This window comes from Plasmodium fragile, assembly GCF_000956335.1.
Source record: "Plasmodium fragile strain nilgiri unplaced genomic scaffold supercont1.129, whole genome shotgun sequence".
Lineage (NCBI taxonomy): Eukaryota > Apicomplexa > Aconoidasida > Haemosporida > Plasmodiidae > Plasmodium > Plasmodium fragile.
Genome location: NW_012192709.1, coordinates 1 through 18,378, shown reverse-complemented (window position 1 = coordinate 18,378; position 18,378 = coordinate 1). Strand labels below are relative to the sequence as shown.

General features: G+C 37.6%; 4 protein-coding genes across 4 annotated transcripts; 2 read left to right on the top strand and 2 right to left on the bottom strand.

Annotated features, from left to right (window-relative positions):
* Nucleotides 1-80: 80 nt before the first annotated feature.
* Nucleotides 81-4,429, bottom strand: AK88_05418 (uncharacterized protein; the record flags this gene model as incomplete). The annotated part of the gene is made up of 2 exons (XM_012483020.1): nt 81-4,202; nt 4,334-4,429. The coding sequence occupies 2 exons, from the start codon at nt 4,427-4,429 to the stop codon at nt 81-83; spliced, it is 4,218 nt and encodes a 1,405-aa protein (XP_012338443.1).
* A 3,458-nt stretch (nt 4,430-7,887) lies between these two features.
* AK88_05417 (uncharacterized protein) lies at nt 7,888-11,184 on the top strand (the record flags this gene model as incomplete). The annotated part of the gene is made up of 1 exon (XM_012483019.1): nt 7,888-11,184. One exon carries the CDS (start codon nt 7,888-7,890, stop codon nt 11,182-11,184), a length of 3,297 nt encoding a protein of 1,098 aa, XP_012338442.1.
* Nucleotides 11,185-11,407: 223 nt separating this feature from the next.
* On the bottom strand, nt 11,408-12,973 carry AK88_05416 (uncharacterized protein; the record flags this gene model as incomplete). Its single annotated transcript, XM_012483018.1, has 1 exon — nt 11,408-12,973. One exon carries the CDS (start codon nt 12,971-12,973, stop codon nt 11,408-11,410), a length of 1,566 nt encoding a protein of 521 aa, XP_012338441.1.
* A 725-nt stretch (nt 12,974-13,698) lies between these two features.
* Nucleotides 13,699-17,994, top strand: AK88_05415 (uncharacterized protein; the record flags this gene model as incomplete). The annotated part of the gene is made up of 6 exons (XM_012483017.1): nt 13,699-13,866; nt 14,008-14,151; nt 14,388-17,269; nt 17,412-17,479; nt 17,631-17,754; nt 17,907-17,994. 6 exons carry the CDS (start codon nt 13,699-13,701, stop codon nt 17,992-17,994), a joined length of 3,474 nt encoding a protein of 1,157 aa, XP_012338440.1.
* Between the last annotated feature and the right edge of the window lie 384 nt (nt 17,995-18,378).

The window sequence follows — 18,378 nt, the reverse complement described above, 5'->3', positions numbered from 1 at the left end:
AGTGGGTTGGCCCCTCGCTGCCGTTAGCTGTGCAAAAGAGCTGCAATTGCCCATGACAGGACAAACGCACACATACGGTTTTAATCCAACTTGAAGAGATAAAAGAAGACGGTGAAGTTGGCTAAGAACTCCTTTAGAATATTATCCTTCTGTGGTTTCACCAGATTTGTTTTCTTGCCATAGAAGAAGTTTTGCAAAAAGACTTCATTGTTGTACTTGGTTCCCGAGCCATACTTTAACAAATAGTAGAAGTAGTTCCACTTAATATTTTGAGGAGTATTAAACGTCTTTACGTCACCTGTACGCGCATAGCTATTTTTTTTGTTGTAGACGTAGGCGAATTTGTCAAAGAAGTAAATGAAAGACTCGTAGGGTTCATCCCCATCATTTATGTTGAAGGCGCTTCTGAAGTTCTTATTCTTCATGATGCTTCTAATGGCCCGCATGTAGATGTCGTGGGCGCTTTTTAAGGTGTCCCTTCTGAGCTGCACTGGCAGCGTCACTTCTGTGCAGAAGACGTTATCGCTGCTGCGATTTTGTGCGGTACTACTGTGGGCCGAACTGTTCTCATTTTTCTCCTTTTCTTTTTTCTCCATTTCCTTTTTCTCCTTTTCCTTTTTGCGTTTTTCCTTCTTCTCTCTTGCCTTCTGTTGCCTTGCCCTCTTCTCCTTTTCCTTCATTTCGCTTTCATTTCCGCCTTCCTTGTTCGTTCCGCTTTCACTATCAAAGCTCATTTCCGTCTGGTCATCCAGGCCCAACTCCCGCTCCAGTTCGTACCCTGCTTCAACGACGTCTTCACTGCCAACAACGTGGTAGCTGTCTATGCTATCAAGGCTATCGGTACTGGACGTGCTATCTGGATCTCGATCCAAGTTACTGAAGCTGGTGTCCATGCTGCTAGGACTCTCATTCATGGCCATAAGATCATTAGGGTTGTCACTTACTCGGTCATCGCCCACATTTTCCACAGTTTCCATTTCTGCGCTCTCTGTTGTAGATTGCACATGCTGCTCATTGGAAAACAAATTTTGAATAAGGGGTTTCTCTGGAATGATAAAGCACGCATTAATTTTAAAGGTGCTAATGTCTTCATTTTTATCATGAAAAACAGCCGCCAGAGAATCATTACTAATGGAGAGTATATCCGTGTCGTTTATTTCTTTTTCGATTGCATCCCTCATGTCAATCATTCTTTTTTTCTCTCGTTCGTGTATTGTGGACAGAGTAACATTTAAATCGCTCTGGAAAAACCTTTTGAGGAGGTCCACATTTTCACATAATTTGAGGTATCTATATTTTGGGTAGTTACAGAGGTTTAAGGATCTCAAACTGTATACATTTCTCGAGGTATATAATTTCTTTATACGGAAATAGGCCTGTTGATCGTAATTGCAAAATTTTGCAATAAAGCTAAGTTCGATATCTTCGTTTTTCTCAAACAGACAGGTGTTTACATCGTCCAGGTTGTTCAAATAGTCTTCCACATCATTATACGCTGATCCTTTAATTACAAATTCCACATACTGTTTATTTTCGTAGATGTTGTTGTACATGGAAATGGATCGAAAGGCTTCATTAAGAGTCATGGTACGTCTAATGTTTAGATAGATACCATGATAGGTAACATACGCTTTTTCTATATCTTGAATGCTGTCATTGCTTGCGCTATCATCATTGCTTTCCACAAGTGTAACGTTAGCGGAATCAAATGTGGTGAGGTCTCCTACTTCTTCGTTCACTTCAAGTTCGCGTTCGTTGCTAATAGCTGTATTTTCAATGTTGTACATGGCACTGAGTTTATGTTTCATATCGCTGAAGGTTTTGTTTTCTTGAATAAAATCTTGTACCTTTTTTATTTCATTTTTTAATTTCCCAATACGATCACTTTGGTACTTTTTAAAAGTCTTATGGTTAAGAATGTATATTTCGTTTGTAATGTATTGGAAGGAATTGAGGTTGGAAAAAGTTTTTAAAAAGTTGGTATATCTGCACATATATTCATATATGACATTTTCCTCGTGATCCAATTGGGCAGTATTAAGTAAAGGGAAGTTAATTTTTTTCTCTTTCTGTCTCCTCAGAACCACTTTATTAATGGGTAAGGAAAAGTTATTGAGAGTTCTGTGCAAACTACGATAAACATCCGCAGTGTTATTTTTACTAAATATAAAAAATTTTACATAATATGTTGACACAAACATGTTAAACAAATTTTGTATCAGGTTCATATTTATATTACCTGAGTATACGTGGAAGTCCTTCATAAAATTATCCTCATCAATATAATTTTGATTTCCTACATAAGTTAACCAGTTGTAGTATATAAATGGCTCCGCATCGTACAAAAAGTTCATGTCATTTTTGATCACATTCCTTTCGGTAAATCCGTTCATCGCCATATGTTTGTATATATCATAGGAGTACAACAAGAGCGCTGTCCTACCCGTACCCAATATAGAGTGAGGAGTATATACATTATTTTCTTGCACAAATGGTATGATGTAGTGTGACAAGAAAGGATTCTTGTACACTTGCCTATGAGGAATATAGGGCTGTGGTTTTTGATCATAATTTATAATTTCATTCAAATAGGACACGAATCTTTCCAACGCGCTATACTTAATTTGGGAACAAACATTATTCTTCTTTATATACTCAAAGAATGCATAATTGTTTGAAACGTTAATATCTGATAAGTGGACTGGGACACTAAATGTGCGGTGGTGGTACTCATTTCTAAAGTTCAAAATGTAGTAGCTTAGAGACCTCATGTACATTTGGGAATGTAACCCTAAGCTGGTGTGTAAACTCATAAGTTCATCATTGTCCAAATCGGAGTAATAATTCACATTTTTAAAATGAGTGATTAAAGAACCTATATCCTTTTCATAATTGTAATTAAGCTTTTCATGTACAGCTAGTAGGCATAATAATCCTGGATTCACCACATGTAATAATTCTTGTGCATCCCTTGTTTTTAACAGTTTAGATCTCAAAAAGGAAGGCACATTTTGTAACATAAATCTGTACTTCAATAACTTCTGATGACCCACTCGTATGTCTTCCATGTTGGATACAATACCGACAAGGGGAGGTGCCGTAGAGGATATACTTAACAAGTTAATTTTTTTATTTAGCAAGTAGGTGTGTAATCTTTTCAAACATCTATTCGATGCTTTTTTTCTTTTTTTAGACCATTTTCTTGGTTTCAGGGAGAAAACAATTTCATCATTCTCGAATTCATTCTCTTTTTCTTCATCATCATCTTCTTCATCTTCTTCTTTGCCTTTCACTAGTGCTCCACTCGTTCCTGGTTGAGTCACCAATTTGTCGATGGAGCTTTTGCTTCCTGCCCCTTGGTCAGCACTAGTGCTAACCTGGGGAAGAACGTCATACTTGACATTATGGTCATTAAATATGTCGTCAAAATCATCCTTTGTGTTTTTTTTATTATTTGCGGCTTGAAATGATTTATACAAATAATATTTGTCAATTTTAAAATATGGATCGTTCCTATACTGTATGTTGCTTTTGTCCGTAATTATATTAATATCCTTTAGTGTTAGTTTGAAATTGTCTTCCAGAATGGCTAGCACTTCCCTCTCATATGAAATATTTAACAAAGACTTATCCACCAATTTCCAGATTTCATTATCTAAAGTAAAAATTAATCGAACTACATTGGCACCGTAACAATGCGAATGGATAAAAACATCGTAATTATAACAGGTATCATCTTCCAGCATGTTTTTAAACGTTATGGCCATTCTATTTGACAAAATATAAGCGTAATTAAGATGTGTGTATAGCCCCTCTGAGCCTACAACATTTGAAAGGCTAACAAATGGGGTATAAATAATATACTTGCTGTATTTTTTCTGTAACATGGCTTCGTGTTTGTTTATATTCGCTCCTGCACTCCATATTTTGTAATCATTCGAATTTCTTGAATTTGGTCTCCCATGGATTAACACATTTATAGCACAATTAAATTGCTTCTTTTCAAATGTTTTGTAATTTTTTATATTCTTATATCTTTCCTTTTTATATGCATTGTATTCTTTCGTCTCGTAAACGTAGTATTCGTCGATGCATCTGATGAAGTCCCCATTGAAATTCGGATGCCTCAAATCTATAAATGGGTTCGTCTCCAACTGGTATAACCTCCATTTTTCATCAATTTCGTTTTCGTCGTACGAGTTCTGCGAAGTGAACAAAAGGAAAAACATCATGTAAAATGTGAAATGGAACATGGGACCAGGATAATCCATACACAAAAAGGGTAGAGACTCATACAGATTGCGTGGGCGCGTTAACAACACACACTACTTACATTAACATTGTCAGAACTTTTTCCCGGCGCTTCTGTACCTATCGCACTTGTACCATAATGAATTAGCAAAAGGAAACATATGATGACATGATTCATTATTTTTTTTTCGTGGATACCGTAATATAACTTTGTAGGGTGTGTAGTGCCTAGGTACCTATTTCATTAATGCAGGCAAAAAAAAAAAAAAAAAAAAAGTTACAATAAAAAATAATGGGGGACCCCACACATGCGCATGCATAGATCTGAGCACGGGCGGGTAAAATGTGACGAAGTCCTGTAAGCAAATTGGCCTGCATGTGTATGTGTGCGTATGCACTGCTTTATGTACGACGTGCTTATCTATGTATACACATGTATATGTCACAGGGAAGCGCGTTGAGGCACTTAAGGACCTCCTGTTCTACACTTCTTACGCACGAATCACGCAACAAACGGGGGTGGAAACGGTATGAGTTGGATACACATAATACTCATAATGGGATGAAAAACAAAACTTTAATTAAAGAGAACCGCGGCCGCGTGCGTGAGGAGTTGTAAATCTACAGCAGCGGTGTGAAGAAGAGGGGAAGGAGGAATAAACACAAAAAAAAAGCGTACACTGAAAATTTGCACACGGCAAAAATTCACACAGACAAACTGTGACATCAAAACTGTGATAGCACAAAGCGCGTAACACGAAACCAGCAACGGTCTTGTGGGCTGTGCATAAGAAGGGGTACTAATAAGAAGTAGGCTAAAGTAGATACACAAAAATATCTGCAGGAATAGGAAAATCTACAACAAAAAGTTTACCCTACAGTTAGTTAAAAGCTAAAAAAATGTGAACACAGCGACATTTTTCAGTACTACAATCTAAAATTTAAGTGATCTAAAATATGGTAGAATAAAAAAAAAGGAAATATATATTATGGTATCCAAATTGAGGTTATCTCTTAGAGATTCGAACACAAAAAAAAAAAAAAAAAAAAAAAAAAAAAAAAAAAAAAAAAAATGTATAAATTTTTAACCCAACTGTAACTACAGTGTAAAAAAATCTTCAAATTACAAACAAACCAATGTGACACAGGAATGCGTTGTGTCCTTAAAGAGTACTTACATGTATTAAGGGAGATGGGTTCTATTTAAAAAAACAAAACACAAAGCTAGTAGAAAAAAGATATATTCATGCAAATATATTTGTAAATATGTATATGAAAATGTACACGTAAATATTAAGCAAATGTATATGTTGTATATTATATAGGTAATAGTATATGGGTTCGAACAAAACAATGCGCGAACTTGATATATATGTAATATGCAACTGAATGGTGCAAATAAAGTTCGCACCAATTTACACGAATAAATGGGTAAACAACGCTTGCCGAATACGCACTGGAAAATAAAACTATACGCGGTGTTGTGCTATGTAACTCCTATTTTATGGTACGCCACGAACAAGCAGGATTTTGCACTTTTCATTTTTCTCTTCCTTGTTGCATCTGCTTAAGGAATTGATCTACTCATACAAATAATGTACAAAAATTTTCAAAAAAAAAAAAAACCCAAGAAATGTATGCATCGAATAAATATGTTCCAAAAGAAATGTCGACATGAAATATGGAGGGGGGGGGGTGCCATGTCAACATAATATAATATTTATATACGCATCATGAAGCAGCCCCTTCATATCATACATTTGACATGCACGTGTTGTGTACATATTGGGCATGGCTTCGCGTATACACTTATTTTGTACATGCACAATGGCTCGCGCATATATGTATACCCAAGCCCGTACTCAGTATGCATGAAAATATACAGTGCGCGAAGAAACATTGTCCATCTGACGCAAAAAACCCCGCATATGAGAACATTCACAATGGAGCATTTAATTTACTGCATGCATACACAGAATTCTTGGCGTTAAAATAAATGTGGGGAAGGAAAAAAAAACCCTCACGTTATTAATTTATTTTTGAAGCCCGATCATTGAAGTAGATGCTTCAAAAAAAAAAAAAAAAAAAAAAAGTTAACACACAGTATGTATTTGCTTCAAATGTAGTTTGAAATTTTACTTTTTTTTTTTTTTTTTTTTTTTTTTTCTCGCTTTTGCGTTCCTGGTGGAAGCGAAAAGTCACACACTAGTGCATGTATAAAGAATCCACGGGGATGTAGCAAAAGAGGAAAAACAGAAATACGGAAAAAAAAACAAAAAAAAACAGCACTAAACTTTTCACAGAATGGTTAAGCGTTAATGTCATGCACGTTCAATATAGCAATTAAAATGCATAGTGGCGAAATATGAATGGGTCCACATGTACACATAAAAAACATGGCCATTGAAAATTTACGCGCACCATACATATATAGTACATAAAAAAGTTACTAAAAAAAAAGGAAAAGAAAACAAAAGAGTCCACAGTAAAATGATGTGCTGATGGAAGGCACTGGTGTACCACGCTGTGAGCACAGTTTTAAGCTGCAGTAGGCTATTTTCTTGCGTTCCTTTTTTTTTTCTCTTCACAAAATATGCGGCAAAAAGCGAAGAAACACACTGCGACACACGCTGCAACATACACGCTATCAATCGCGAGAGTGTGTAGCTTCCCTTCGCCACTCTAATTTTGATTAAAAATAAAGAAGTCAAGCGAAGGGAATATGAATATTACATCGTATGTGGCGTTGTTTCCTGCACATGCGCTATTTTGTGAATGTAGTACACTTACATAAGATTTATGTACATAAAAATGTGAAGGTCTGTAATGGTACGTATGCAATGAACACACTGATAATAGATATGAGTACATGCAATTGCCTCAAAGGAACATGGAGAACACAAATATATATTAAAAAGGAAAAGTGTTCCTTTGCGCAAACAGTTTGTGCGCTCAGTACACGGTAATCAACACGTGGAGTGAGCGCAGCTGTAATCTGCTTGGTACATGGAAACACCAAAAAAAGGGGGAGCGTCCAAACGCGGAACGGTAAAATTCCAAATGATTGATGAAATATTTACCGTTTGCAAGTACTTGTCAAATGCGATATTTTTTTTAAAAAAAGTTTTGCACAGAAATAAATGTACATTTCTTTTGTCTTGAAAATTGTTTCCTGTCCAAATGGCGAAAGTCATGTCACGTTTATCACGCAATTATTCGTAACATGGAATTCTTGCGCAATTTCGTTAATGAGCGAACGGTTTGTGCATTTTTATTTTGAAAAAACGCGTGGGGAAAGTGTTTTCGTTTTGTTCGCGAATGTGCAAATGGAAATTCGTGGGAAAGTTTAACAAATTTGAAAATTTTCAGGTAAAAAAAAAAAAAAAAAAACACAAATGCGTTATATATATATACACATATATATATATATATATATATATATAATAACATGCATACACACATGCCCGCATAATGCATATGTTCATACATGTGTATACACCTGTATAGCACGCACCTGTTCCCGCTTCGTCCACCGAAATACGCACGTGCGGAGGCAGGGGAAAATGAAAAAAAACGCAAAAAAGAAAACACGCATTTGCGTATTCAGCAGATGTGTTTAAATAGGGAAATTAAAAAATGAAGAAAAAACAATTTTTCCAAATTGTTGAAAATAACGATTTGTCTGCACAGCCCGAAAATTCGTCACTTGATTTGTCCGCTCTGTCCGAAACTTCGTCGCTTCATTTATCATCTGCACGGTCGGAAAAATCGCCGCTTAATTTGTCAGCGAATTCCATTGTAGACTTTGATAAGTCGGAAAAAAAAAAAAAACTCAATTTAAGTGAAACACAGCTTTCTCACAATTCGCATGATATTTTTAATAATGTCACCAAGAGGAATGCGTTAAATTTCTTAGGTTTGCATAATAAAACAAAAAATGTTCATAATTTCCAGGGGAAAAATGATGGACGTGAAAAGAGCATTCACGATCCACATGTGAAAAGTGTGAACCATGAGGTGGTTCATACCCCTGGAATAAATACCCAAGGTGTAAAATATGAAAATGGTCAGTGTATACCAAATGAGTTGTCACCATGCACGGTGAAGTTTACGCCTCCAAATGAGGGTGACAACAGTGGGGACAATGCGCGCGGTGAGGATGGCCCTAGTACACCCCTTAGCAGGGGTAACTATGAAAGACAAAACAAACACAACAACCATTTTTACTGCTTGAAACAAATTATTCACAACAATTTATATAATAACTACGACAAAAGTGAGGTGAAAATTTTCAACATTTATCATGATAATAGGGCAGATTGTTTATTTAATGATGCAAGTGTAATAAAATTTTATGGACATGAAAATGTATGCATATATGAAAATAACAGCTACATATGTGAGGAAATAAACGCTAACTTGTTCCATCAAAATGGGCACACAGAAAAGGAAAAAGAAGACTGTTTTGACGCACATACGGACATTTATGAATATTTGTACAAGGAAAAAATGAAACTGAACAGTGCAAATGAAAAAGACAAGGGGAATTATGTTCAGAATGGGATAATAACGAAATCTGGCCATTCTCACGAGCAGGTGCAACAGTGTTTCCAATTTTATATGCACAAGTATCCACCTTTCTTAAGGGAAAAAATAAAAATATTCATACATTTATATAACATGTTTAGCATATACCCCTACATCAATCACAAATTTGTTGAAGAAGAAATATATTCGAGAAATTTAAAAATTTCCTCGTCCTTTGAAAAAAATGTGCACATAAAATGGCGTTTTTATGGTGAAGATGAATTAAGAGAAATGCTAAGTCGCGCTGTGCTAAATAGAACAAGGGAACACTCGTTGCAGGAAAGTTTTTTCCAGGTGGACGATTACATCGGTGTAAATTTTTTAACTCAAGAAGTAAAAGTGCGCGATGCGGGTCTCCTAAACCATGGTGATGACGCAAATAATCACTCCAACTACATTCTTCTAAACGGCAATGGGCTGTGCTTTTCTGCTTACTACCATTTAATCGTCCCGTACCACAGGCACATTAACGAAAGCGCAAAGGAGGTGGACAAAAAGAATAGTGATTACAATTTAAGTTATGAATATGTCTACCTGTCGCAGCTATTTAACATTTACGATAATTTTCACGTGTGCTTTTTGTATCCCTTATTTGTCTCATACTTTTTTTATTACCACTTATTTTTCAAGGGAGATGGTTGCGCGAGTGCAGCTCCTCCTCCTTCGCTTTCACCTGCAACAGAATTATCTGTCTCAGAAAGGAAGGGTCCGCAAGATGGGGCCTATAACAGCGCCTGCGAGGAGGTTTACACAAACCAGATAAGCGACATATATACCAAATTGACGAATTGTGTGAAGCGAACCATTTCGAATACGGAAAGTGGGAATTTCAAGATCAAGGACGGTGTCATTGAATTTTTAGTTCCACAGAGTTGTTACAAAAATTGTGAGGAACCGGAGTTTCTCGCGGACAAATCTCACCACCTACCCCTGCTCTACGTCGTATGCGTAAGTAAGCACAGCGTGGGAGGTGTTAATTATGGTATCCACCATAGTGGTAACGATAATAGCGCGTGGAGAGCACGTGTAGAAAACAATCTGATTACCTTCCCCTCGAAATCCGCAAGCGTAAGCTGCTACCAGGAGTATGGTCACACACACCCCATGCACACCCCGGGGGGTTATTCTAGTGATAAGGCCCTGTATCAAACAAAGGCATACGGAAAGCAGTGGGCGTGGGAACCCCACGACAACAACATATGCTGCAATGAAATTAAAGAATTCAACACCTTGCGAACAATTTTCCCAGAACATATGAAACAGTATTTTAACACATGCAACAAAATTGATAACATCATAAAAGTTAGCGTAAGGAATGATGGTGTGTGTTTTATGTATATAAGGAACATCCTGAGTGAGTATATTTTCTTTTCGTATTTCATCCTATTTAACGCGTTGGAAAATCTTGTTCACTTAATGAATAAGGGGACGGACGGTGGAACTCATGGGGGGAAACACTGGGGAAGCCTTCATCAACATGGTGGGGCTGCGGGGTATAACAAAGCAAGTGGGGGTTTACTCAATATGGATCCTATTCAACAGTGCGGCAATTTGTATAACAATATTTTTGAGGGCCCCCCTGTGTGCTATCATAGAAATCTGGAACACCGTGAAAACGAAGCAGTCGCCTTTGCAAACATCGACCATACATTCGAAATGAGCAACATAAACAACATTTACAACGACTTGTACATTTGCGAAAATAAAAAAATGAACACCTTTAAGCTAATTAACATAATGAATAGGGAAAAGAAAAAAACATTAACTGCGTATTATTTCGAGAACAAGGAATTAACGCCGATTTTCTTTTTACGTTTGTCCAACATACATATTTATGACATAAACAGACAACTGAATTCGGTTTTTGAATATATAAATTACAATAACAAAACTTTTACCCCTTTTTTAAAAAAGTACGCAAAATACGAAATGAATGTTCAGCTCGATTTGCTAGAAAATATGTACAACATTAACAACGAATTGTATTTGCTGTATACAAAAAAAATTAATTACTCTCACGATATTTACAAATATAATTACCTGTACGTACAGGATTATTTATTAAAAAATTACATCCTATATTACAATATTTATTTTCGGGTACGTGATGAAATGAAAAAGAATGAATACTACAAGCTGAAATACACCAACAGGAATAAACAGACCATATGTGTCCACTTCACCGTTTCGTGTAATTTTGTCTATGATAGGGTGAATTCTCATTTTGAGCTGAAGCCAAGTCATTATATAACACACCTCGAGTCTGAATCCCCCCCCGAACAAATTGATGTGGCAAATTACGTTGCGTTTATTAGCAAGTATGTGCACAGCAAATACGTAAAGTGAGGCACGGTTGCCACATCGGCACGTGTGTCTTTTGCGACAGTGTGCATTTCGTGAAGAGATCCCTTGAGAGGCCCTCCCGTTGGGCTTTACCATGCGTCCACAGCGACTGTATGGGAACTGCACGTGCGTTAATTTTTTGGTCCCTCACAATGGAGGGAAACATATTCACCGCCATGTTGCGTAGCCTTTATAACAATAACCTAATTACAGTCATTTTTTTTGTTCACACTTTTCCTACCTGTTTTACAATCGTTAGAGGGGATATATAATTCTTCTTTCTCGTGCACTTATTACTTATATGGTACGGCAAAAAATATTGGTAAAAGGTTTTAATATATTTATTGTTTAACTGTCCTTTTTTTAAAAACTGCAAGAAGCAGTATTTAATCCAAAAGTACATTTTTTTTTCCTTTTTCTTTTTCTGCTTTTTGATAAAATTGTGTCGCACGAGTTGGCATAACTGCAGGTTTGTACTTTTCGATTTGGCTGCGTAAGAAATTTGCAGTATGTCTCTACCCTTTGCTGAGTGTGTCTTCTTCCTCCTCTTTCCCAGTGGCCTTTCTGCATTCCCGTCCGGATGACCACCAACGCAGGTGTCCCTTTCAACAGGAGTACTCCTCTCAACGGGGGTACGCGTGCTTTGCTGGACGCCTGTGTTGCGGCGCCATCTTGTGACCCCGAGCAGAAAAAGGTTCACATTTTTCGCATCGGTCAACTCACTGCGTCTCCAGAATATAATATCGTACACGTGTGTGTAGGCCACCTGGGTGAGCTGCATGTCCTCATTTTTCGACTGTGTCAAGAGGTACAAAATCAAACATAAATGTTTCATATAGCTTGATGGCTTGAAATATTTATGTATCTCTTTACAAATGGCTGATTTTATTTTATGAGATTGTTTAAACTCATTTAGGAAGTCAACAATGTTGCATATGTCTACATCGTTAAGCTGATTGTAGTGCTGGAGTTTGTTAAAAATGTCCAGTATAATTGGTAGGCACTTTTGTAAAAGTTGTTTTTTCTCCTGCATAAGGAGTAACTGATTTTCCTGTGTAGAGTACTCCATTCGGACATGATCTTTTGGCCTGTTGAAATGGATCTCTTTTTTTAGCCTCCTTTTATACAAAGAAATGCACGAAATTAAAAACGTAAAATTTTTTATAAAATAATTTATATTGTTTTCCCCACGCATCATATTTATTATATCCTGGAAAAACATTCTTTCGTACATGTCATTGAAGGCGTCTTTATTCATAAAAATGACTGATAAAATTTTGATTACATATTCGTAAAAAAAAGTTTTGTCCATTGTTTCAGGGCCATCTCCACACTTTACTATTTCACACAGCACTTGCTGATAAAATGTGCCATTTTGTTTCATCTTTTTGTGCAGTGCGGGGGATTTTAAAAACTCCAACGTTAATTTTAAAAATAAATTTTTACTTATATTGTTATAAATTGAAACGTAACAGTAAAATAGTTTGTCCACTTGATAATTGGTAGACATATTTTCATTACTTGTTTGGCCAGTCATATTTGCACCTTGCTGTTGCTGCAATTTGTGCACACATTTTAGCAGCCTGAAAACTGTTGCGCTTATATCGTAGGTGTAAAAATTTCCATCCATTCGTTCGTGACATAAATTGGCGGTATGGTTGAAGGGCGTGCATAAATTTAGGTCTTTCCCTTTGTAGTGCTTTTTCTCTTTGTTGTTACTGTACCCTGTGTTCGTGTGAGTGTGTTGGAAGTACCTCCTCCCTGTGTCTATGTTCGGAGTTGTCCTCATCATTTTACTCCTTTCATATTTGACCGCTCCATCCAAGGGGCGTCTCAGAAACCGCAGGTGCCCAACACACGCGTAGTGCATGTGCGTCTTGAGGTATACGTATCGATCTGTTTAAATGAGCAAGCGTATTCCTGCGCGCTAGCAGCATGATGTTTCCCCGCCCCTGTTATGTACCCTGGCTTATGGCGCATTAAAGATGCTTTCCCTTTTCTTCCCGCACTACGACCTCGCATAAGGACATGAAACTGCAGAAAAAAAAAAAAATTTCCACCTCTGTTCTCACGTTGTGTTAATCTGGCATATGTCCCTTTTACACGTAAAATGGGAGTGAAACATAAACTATGAAGTAGCAGCAAAAGATGCAGGAACAGCCGTTCCACATTTTTTTTTTTTGTTTTTTTTTTTTCACCCTCCCCCGGTTCATTTGAAAGCGCACAAGGCTACTGACACCCCTGCGACTTTACAGAGGTTTAGGCGAAAAATTCCAAATGTGCATAAAATTGCCCTAAAAAAAAAAAATCGCACAATTGCATGAATGTGTTTGTATGTTTATGTGCAGGAGGTACGGCTGAGCTCCCGCGCACACATTAAAGTGCCACTATCAGGGAGATTACCCTAGTTGCCTTCGTATCGCTTAAAATGGCATGTTAGGAGAACTACAGAGCGCGCGCAGAAGCAATAGCTTTCGCATTTGGTTTTGACCGACCTGTCGTCGTAAAAATGTCACAATGATTTTTACGAGAGTATTCTTGCTTCCGGCATTCCTGGTGTACAGCGTATCTACTTTTGTCAAGCGCAACCTCCCCGATAGCAACTATGTGAGCACAGCTAAGCTTGAGAAAAAGGAGAGCAACCAAGTTGTTCCTAGGAACGACGGCCGTGAGGGCAGTGGTCATGTTGCACAGCAGATCGGTTGAAGGGGAAAAAACGAAACGATACAAATGCAACCAAGCCTTTGTGTTAACGGAGGCATTGTGCCGTAGCAATGATCCGATAATGATGGCATGCCTTCCCCTTTTTGCGCCCCACTTTGTCAGATATACACGAAGACAGACCGTTTCAGGAAAAAAAGGAAAAAAATCAACTACAGGCTGCGTAAGAGCAAAGATGAAGATATCGATAGCTGCATTCCACACATATACAAGGACATTGCGCCCTCCCTGAAGGGTCTAGCGGATGAGGTATTAATGCATTTGTGTGCGTACATATGTGTATACCAATGCTTATCCATTTGTCCAATTCGCCCTGTCGTTGTTTAAACATACATCGTAGTGGGGACCCACATGAAGTTGCCTCTTCACTGATGGGATTTGCGCCAAGGTGATTGGTTCCCCAAGGAGCATATTCATCTGGGCAAACACACATAACCATCGTTTCTACTCTGTACTCTCCCCCCCTCCCACTTCCTCCCCCGTAGGAGTACTCATACAAACAACTGCTGCATGCGTACTTCCCCGAAACGGTTGAAAGAGAAATAGAAAAAAAAAAGGAAAAGGAATTAAAACAAAAGAATGAAGAAAGCGGGACATCTAAGAGTAGTGTGCAGGAGAAAGACGTTATGGATGGTGAAAAGGACATGGAGGAAAAACTAATACAAAATGACCTAACAAATTTTGAACATATAAGTAAAATAAGTGATCACAAGAAAAAAAATAAAATTTTAGACATCGCATATGATAGTATTGAAGATTCCCTGAGAGATACTTACGTGCGCATGAAGGAAGGTGTGGCAGACGAGCAAGAAGACAAAAAGGATTATCTAGAAATTGCAAAAAAGGAAAAGGACATGTTGTACGAAAAACTGATATGTGGGTATTCCCCCCTGAATAATAGCAGTACGTTCGATTTGTTCGGCGTTTTCTACGATAGTAAGGACTATGCGGACGGAAAAAAACTATTGGCAGAGATGAACAAAATGTTAAATTTGGAGCCGCTTAAAAGCAACAGGGGAAACATATTGCAAACAGTTGACACGCTTTTAAAGAATGACAAACTGCCACCGCACATAAGAAAATTTTTGGTCAAGTATAGGCACCTTGCTCAGAAGGTTTCTGGGACACGGGAGGACAGAAGCCCTGTAGATGTTCCTCCGGAAGGGGGAAAGGACGCACTGCGAGGTGAGAACGCCCACGATAAGCGGAGAAAACGGGATGATACGCAGGGACAAGGGAGGGAAGGCAAAAATGAGGAGCGCCTCGAATTTGGCGATCTGGATAAAGAAGTCGATGTGGGAAAGGAAATAAAAAAAGAAGACTTCCTCAAAGATGTTAACAAAGTTATTATGACCTTGCACAATAATTTGAACAACGAAAAATTAATGAGAAGGGACCAATATTTTGTCGACGAGTTGTACGACGCTTATAAAAGACACGTACGGAGTATGCACGTAAAGAGAAACAAACTGGAACCGCAAAAAAACAACTACGACTTTTTAACCTTTTTCCATGAGCATTATGAAGAGTACTATTTTTTTAAGTATGGAAATTTCGACTACAATTTTGAAGAAAGCGTGCAGAATGTTAAGAGTAAGATGGACAGTGAAAAGGGTTTAGCTGAGGGTGAACAGGCAGCTCAGTTGAGCCAAGATAGTGGGAAAGGACCCCCAGTGGAGAATGAACAGATCGGAAGAGATAAACCAAGTGATTTAGATATGTGGGTTAGAAATGTGTCTGAAGCTACTCAGAGCAGTTATAATGAGGATGAAGAAGGGACAAAGGCAGGAAAAAGGAAAAATCCAATCGAGCAGTGTTCCATCCTGAAAGGCATAAAGGAAAATAAAAAACTGAGAAAACATATAATGTTGGATATAATTGCTAATTACCAAAAAAGGATGTACGATATTTATAAACCAAATAACGTAATCACGAATGCATACGGGTTTAATAATTATATAGACAATGATCAATATGAAAAAGAAATTAATGCGGCCTTTAACAAGTATAGTATAGTAAACTACGACAGTAAGGAAGACTTGAATAAGGTGGAGAAATTATATGTAGGAAAATTAATATTTGGGAAAATATTTAAAATCGAAAAAACGTTTGCATATGTTGATATAAATTACGCATTTTACGCCGAATTACACGAAGATCAAATGCCGTACAATATTAAGAACATAAAAGATGTATTTAAAGTGAATGACAAATTAATATTTGAAATATATAAAATGTACCCAGACAAAATTTTACTGACTCTGAAAAATATACAAAAGGTTAATGACCTTAATAAAATTTTACATTACAAGACGCAGGACATACCTTTCGATGTGAAAGTTGTGACAATTTTAAAAAATGGAATAAGCGTTTCGTATAACGATATTTACGCATTTATCCACATTTCTGCTGTGTCCAATAAGTACAAAATTAAAGTGGAAGAAAATGAAAAAATCCAGGAATCGTTACTTAATCAAAGAATTAAAGTCATGTGTACAGATATTAACAAATTAAATTTTTCCAATTTAATATATGAACAAAATGAGCAACTAAAAAAATTGAATATTTACGATATTGTCCATGTGGAAATTATACACATTTCGAAATATGGTCTTATGGTAAAATGCGACGATATAGTTGGACTGATACACATTTCCGAAATTTCCAAAAAAAAAATTGAAGACTTGAATGAGGTTTTCAAAATAGGGGACCAATTAAAAGGCATTTTAATAAACATAGACTATGACAACAAAAGATTTTCCTTGTCTACCAAAATTTTGGAAACGGAGGGCCGAAATTTTATTGACAACAGGGACCAGATATATGATAATTTGGAATACATTTTGGACGACATTAAGAAGAGGAACACCTCCTTGCGAATTAACGATTCCAATATTAAAAACCAGTTGCTTTCCCTTATTGATATTTACAACACGGAGGAGGTCGACTCGAAGTCCGATGGCCAGACTGGTACCTCCCCCGCAGCCGATGCGGATGCCGACCGGGATAAAGCAGACCTGGGCGCAACTGATCGCAGTGATACTCCTCACAGCGAACCGATCACGAAAGGGGATAATGACCCAGGACGTGATACACAACAACACACCGCAGAAAAGGGCCACCCACACCAACCGATCGAACCCCCTTCCACAGATCTACACGCAGAGAGAGATCAAGTGAAACGTGCAGATGGGGATAACAGAGAAACGGAAGAGGATCACTTTAGTGACGACCCCGATGAAGCAGAAGAGGAGAAAAAGGAACTTACCATCGACATAAACAACCAGTTTGTTCCCTACCTGATGTTGAAGCAGGATGAGATAGCCAAGGAGGAGGAAGACGAGGAAAGTGTCTTGGGAAAACCCAGGTACAACACAGTTACGCGGATTACACCGCGCATGCGTAAGGGCATGTGCTCATTTGAGCATTTGATCGCGTCTAACATTGGGGCGAATTGAACAAACATACAGACGAGTGGTACATTTTTTTTTTTTTTTTACAATTTCCAGAGAGATAATTTGGAACATGGAGGATGAAGAATTTCTGAATTCCAACTCCCCAACGCAGAGTACCCAATGTAAGCAAGAACTAGCGGGCGTAAAAAAATATGCCACATCGTATATGTGATGTGTAACTGCATGTCCGCCTATTGGGCTTCCATTAGAAGTCGCCCCCCACGAGACCTAACGCCCCACTCACAACGTTATTTATATTTCTCCCCTTTGCAGTTTTCGAATATCAGTGGTCCTACTTAAAGGATAAGAAATGGGTGAACTTTTCCTATTACGTGAACAGAATTATGAATTACTATTTTAACATTAACGATGATTTCTTTACGTACAAGGAGAAGAAGTAAGTTCGCGCAAATAAACAACGCGTCCCCTGGACATGTAGGAGAGCGTTGTCCACACAAACGTAACCGCAGTCGGTTTAGTAGTCCTATTACACTGTTCTACAATTTCTAAAACTGCCCCCTTTTTTTTTTTTTTACTTGCCCCCGGCAGCGTGGTGTACGAGATCGATTTTGTGAAAAGTGTAAGAATCGATTTGGCCACAGGTCTTCAGAACAGGATTAGAAAAATCGCCAAGTAGAGAAGCAGCCATGTTAACAGTTTAACAAAAACAAGAAAGAAAAAAAGAATATGCAAGAGTTAAGTGTGCATTTTAAGGGGTTGCTGCATTATTGGATAGGTGTGGTTCCCTTGAGACTGCTGACCCGGTGTAAAAAAAAATTTTTTTTTTCGTTAATATTCTATTTCTTCATCCAAATCGGAGTCCTCATATTCGTTTTCGTCGTCATACTCTTGCTCATCGTTGAAGTGGATATCCGGCTGCAAAAAATAATTTATGATTTGTTTAAGCATTTGTCACTGTGGCCGCCACATTGGGCGGGCGTATTTATGTGCACACCCCAGCACATGCATATTGGCATATGCACACTTTGTGTAATTTTTCATTTTCAATTTTTTTTTTTTT